The 5,318-nt window shown below is 36.3% G+C and overlaps 1 protein-coding gene across 1 annotated transcript; it reads right to left on the reverse strand.

The window, feature by feature from the left end:
- Positions 1 to 20: 20 nt before the first annotated feature.
- On the reverse strand, positions 21 to 1,055 carry LOC112592739 (tigger transposable element-derived protein 4-like; the record flags this gene model as incomplete). The annotated part of the gene is made up of 1 exon (XM_025336891.1): positions 21 to 1,055. A coding segment is annotated over exon 1 (1,035 nt), but the record flags the coding sequence as incomplete, so codon positions are not given.
- Positions 1,056 to 5,318: the final 4,263 nt, after the last annotated feature.

Consider the following 5,318-nt stretch of genomic DNA (forward strand, 5'->3'; position numbering starts at 1 on the left):
TTTTTTGAAGATGAAGACACCCAGTAAATTGCATCCAACACGTTGATAGGTTGACTTGAATTGGCATCCAAATCGGCAACAGCTTTACGTAACAACTGCGTACGATATAATTTCTTAAACTGATGGATTACTCCTTGGTCAAGCGGTTGACAATGAGATGTCATGTTAGGTGGAAAAAACACAAGTTCAATATTTTTCATTTTCAAATGTGGATGAGGAGCCGCGTTGTCTAAAAAGAGTAAAACTTTTCTTTTATTTTGACCCATTCTGTTATCAAATTTCATAAACCACTCAGTCATTATTTCAGTCGTCATCCAGGCTTTTTTGTTCCAATACCAATCGACGGGAAAGTTGTTAATATCCAATTTTTTGAAGGCTCGTGGACGTTTAGCTTTGCCAATGACGACTGGCCGTTCAAACTCACCCAACATGTTAGAACACAAAAGTACAGTTAAACGTTCTTTTGAAATTTTTCCTCCGGTACATATCTCATTTTTAAACGCCATGGTTTTATCAGGTAGAACTCTATAAAACAATCCCGTTTCATCTGCATTAAAAATATCGCATTCTGCGTAATTTGCTATAATTTCGGGTATTTTTGCTTTCCAGTTATTGACGGCCTCTTCATCAACACTTGCTGCTTCACCACAAACTGATTTAAAAGAAATATTATTTCTTTTCCGAAATTTTTCAAGCCAGCCATTAGAGCCTTTAAAATCAAATCCGTGCATTTCAGCGATTTGCTTACTTTTTTCTTGAAGCATCGGTCCTGAAACAGGAAGATTTTTTTCTCGTAATTTTGAAAACCAGTTTAATACTTCATTGTCGATTATAGAGGTTTCTGTTTTTTGTAGCTTTGTCCATTTCCGTTTCTCTTCTCCATTTTCAGCCCAAATTTTGTAAAGAGTGTCTTTATTTGCTATAATATCAGCAATTTGTGTTTTACTAACACTAAATTTGTCTGCTAATGCACGAACGCCCATTGTATTTGATGTTCGAAATTCCAGAATGTCTATTTTTTCTTTTAAAGTTAATCGTTTTCTTTTGCTAGCCATAGCGCAATAAAGTTCGTATAAACAATACGTATAATAAATTCGCACTACAATAAACGTTGGCATCACAAACACAACTAAACGTACATAGGAGATAGGACAATGCATTATAGTTATAATACTTCGTTGACGCGATAATATTTCAATGACTGTCCGTTATTTAGAGTGTCCTGTATTTAGAGGTTTTCCTATACATAAATAGTGAAAATGTTCCCGTCCCCGAAAAAACGTCCGCTATTTAGAGGTGTCCGTTAAGGGAGGTTTCACTGTACTATATTGTTTAATGGGTTAGGGAAGGAGGTATCCTCCCGGTTCGATTCTAAAGCATAATATTATATTTTTAAATTCATATATATGATAAAAATATATGTTGATTAAATACAAGTCCGCGGAAAAAATATATGATAACATGTGATAACTGATAACAAATGATAACAGTGATAATGTATGTCGCGCACATACGCGAGCGACAAAAATATATTGTGGTACGTCGTCGAGTAGACGATGGAACGTACCAACGCGAAAGAAAAAAAGAGCAAAAAGGTAGGTTTAAAAAAATATGTCGCAAAAGATAGTATTTATTAATTAAATTTTTATGCTGACAAAACAGATACAAATATGTCGCGCACGAAGATAGTGAGTGCGGTATATGACGGAGTCACGAGGTTTTCGGCTACGTGAAACGTTTCGTAGAGAACGGAAGATGGAGGTCGCAGGTTAAAAACCGGGTCACAAACAAAAAGGCAGTTGGTGTGCGTTCGGACGCAATAAAATCGAAAGTGACTCGTCGGTGCGTCGCGCAAGGCGTCGTTAACACCGTGGCTAGTCGTACATGATGGAAAAGGGGAGCGTGGTGACAAAATCGGGAACGCGATTGGCACTCGAGATTAGTCGCGACACAATGATTCGGTGACGAGCGTCTGGAGACAGCACCCTCGGAGCAGTTTTCCTTATCACAATACCATTATCACATAACCAACCAAGATACCGGTTACAATGTTTAATACCATTCTTTAGTGTTTATGATTTAAATAAAATGTAGTGAAAACACTATTTATTAACTTATGAAAAATGAAAGTTTATTTTACACATATATACACTGTTTGCGTTAGTCACACTGCGTGCACCACGGTATAGGCATAATTGGTGGGTTCGGCGTTGTCGCACCGCTATATATATAGTGACCCTGGTGTGTTCTAGAGTTTTCTTCTTTTATAGAATGTTCGAGAACCCTCGTGCGTATATGCATTTTGTGTTGCCTACCAGCCACGAAGATTCTCGACCATTCTATGATCGCTACATTACTCCCCCCCTAAGTACACGGAGTGTTTACAATAGATTATTGAATATATGTCTTTTATGTTATGTAATTATTAATTAAATATTTAGAAAAGTGTACTTTTCGTCCTGAGCGTGTTGTTTTTGATTGACTGTCCTGAGTTGAATCGGCTGACTTGGTTGTGTTCTTGTCACATCTAAGTACTTGATCCTCTATGTAGGCGGGTTTGAGTCGATCAATTGATATTGTTTTTGTAGTGCCGTTGATTTGAAGATCGAATGTCTTGGGTGTTCTTTTTAACACTTTAAATGGTCCTTCGTATGTATATGTTAACTTTGGCCTTAAAGCATCGATTCGTTGATATACATGGGTACACGTTTTTAAGTCTTTTGGTATGTAGGTGCGATTTGATGTTGATGTATGGTGGTATACTATTGGAGCTATTTTGGAAATTTGTGATTGAAGTGGTTTTATGAAGTCTGTTGTGTCTGGTAGGTGTTTTGTTTCTTCAAAGAATTGTCCCGGTAGTCTAAGTGTTTGACCGTAGACTAGCTCGGCTGGAGATGCTTTCAAGTCTTCATTAAGTGTTGTACGTAGACCTAATAAAATAAGAGGTAGTTCTTCAGACCAATGAGTACTATCTTTGCATGTTATGGCGGCTTCCAGTGTTCTATGTACTCTTTCTATCATTCCGTTGGCTTGTGCATGGTAAGGTGATGAACGTATTTTTTGAAAGCCTAATAGCTTTGATAACTGTTTATATAATGTCGACTCAAATTGTCTACCCTGATCGGTCGTTATTCTGTGAGGTACTCCGAATCTTGCAATCCAATGTTGAATTAGAGTTGTTGCACATTTTGTTGCGGTCATGTCTTGCATAGGTACTGCCTCTATCCACCTTGTGAATCTATCGATCATGGTTAATATGTATTTGTAATTTTTAGATGGGGGCAACGGACCAACTATATCAATATGTATATGTTCGAAACGACCATTTGGGGGATTGTAATTGCCAATTGGATTGACTGTGTGTTTGTAAGTTTTTGTTTTCTGACATTTTTCACATGATTTTACCCATGCCGTTATGTCTTTTTTCATTGATTTCCATACAAATCGTGGTTTAATTAGACTAAGAGTTCCTTTTATTCCAGGGTGAGATAAGTTGTGTATCGTTGAGAAAACTTTTCTTTGTTGTGATGGTGGAACGATTGGTCGTAATTTACCAGTACTTGTGTCACATTTGATTTTTCGGCCTCCTTCTATTTCCATGTCTTGAATTTTTAGACTGGTGTCAGTTAATGTATAGTTTTCGTCTTGCGCGTTGGCTATCTCTTCTATTAGATTTATTGGATTTGATGTGTTTGATATACTTTCGATTCTTGAAAGGTAGTCCGCGGTAATATTACTCGATCCGGCAATGTGTTGTATGTTAGTAGTTAACTGTGATATAAATGAAAGTTGTCGTTGTTGTCGTTCCGATGCTTTTTCTGGTTTTTGTTGAAAGACATGAATTAAAGGTTTGTGGTCTGTATAGATTGTAAAGTCTCTACCTTCCAATAAGTGAATGAAATGTTTGCAGCTATCGTATATGGCAAGTAGTTCTCTATCATAGGTCGAATAGCGTTGCTCGGTAATTGTTAGCTTACGACTGTGAAATCCCAGTGGAAGTATTTGATTGTTAATTACTTGGTGTAGGACTCCACCGATTGCTCTATTGCTGGCATCTGTAGTAAGCGTTAATTTGGCTGATTCACGTGGGTGTGCTAAATATGTTGATTTCTCTAGTAGTTCTATACATTTATGAAATGCTTCCTCTGCTTCCAATGTCCAATTTACAATTCGGGTGTCGTTTTTCTTATTTTCTGGGATTATTTCATTTAAATATAGTTGATGATGTGCAAGCTGTGGTATAAAACGTCTATAAAAATTGATCATGCCGAGAAATCGTCGTAGATCTTTTATTTGCTTGGGTATAGGCATTTCTCTTATACTTTTAACTTTTTCTGGGTCTGGTATCGTTCCTTCTTTTGAAATTTGGTGTCCCAAAAAGGTTATTGATTCTTGTTCAAAACTGCATTTCTCTAAGTTGATCTTAATACCATGTTGAGCGAGAATTTCTAATACAGCATTTAGATGTTCTTTATGTTGTTTTTTGGAATCTGAAAAAATTAGTATATCATCTATGTACGCTACTGCAAAAGGCAATTCCCGGATGATTTCATTTATGAACCTTTGGAATGTTTGTGAGCTGTTTCTTAGTCCATAAGGCATCTTTAAGAATTCAAAGCTGCCAAACGGTGTTATTATTGCAGTTTTTTGTATGTCTTCTTCGGTCATTTTTATTTGATTGAAAGCTTTTTCCAGGTCCAGTCTTGAGAAAATAGTTTTGTTATGAAGTTGGATATTAACATCATGAATATGTGGTAGGGGATATCGATCTGGGACAGTTATTCTGTTGAGTGCTCTGTAGTCCCCACATGGTCTCCACTGGCCATTAGGTTTTTTTACCATGACGAGTGGGCTGCTCCAAGGGGAGTTTTATGGACGACAGACTCCTGCTTGGCACATACTTTTGAATTCTTGCTTGGCTATTTGTAATTTTTCTGGTGATAATCTTCGGGCTTTTGCTGCTATTGGAGGTCCGGTTATTTGAATAAAATGGACAGTGGAATGTTTTGAGTCATGTTGATGTGTTTGGTTGATGAGTTCAGTATATTTTTTAAGTATATCTGAATATGCTGTTTTATGTTTGATTAGTGACACACCCTGTATATGGTCGTTTGTCTTGAGCAGTGTTGTGCATTATCTAGATAAAATATAATTATCTTTTTATCTTATCTAGATAAAAAATATTTTAAGTATCTTTTTATCTTATCTAGATAAATAAATAGGTTATCTAAAAATAATTATCTAGATAATTATTCAGTAATAATAATAATAATGTTGTACCCTGTATATATTAAGCACCCTGTATGCGATATGTGTAT

Source organism: Melanaphis sacchari, unplaced genomic scaffold (assembly GCF_002803265.2).
Source record: "Melanaphis sacchari strain LSU unplaced genomic scaffold, SCAv2.0 Contig1891_pilon_pilon, whole genome shotgun sequence".
In the NCBI taxonomy this organism is placed as follows: domain Eukaryota; kingdom Metazoa; phylum Arthropoda; class Insecta; order Hemiptera; family Aphididae; genus Melanaphis; species Melanaphis sacchari.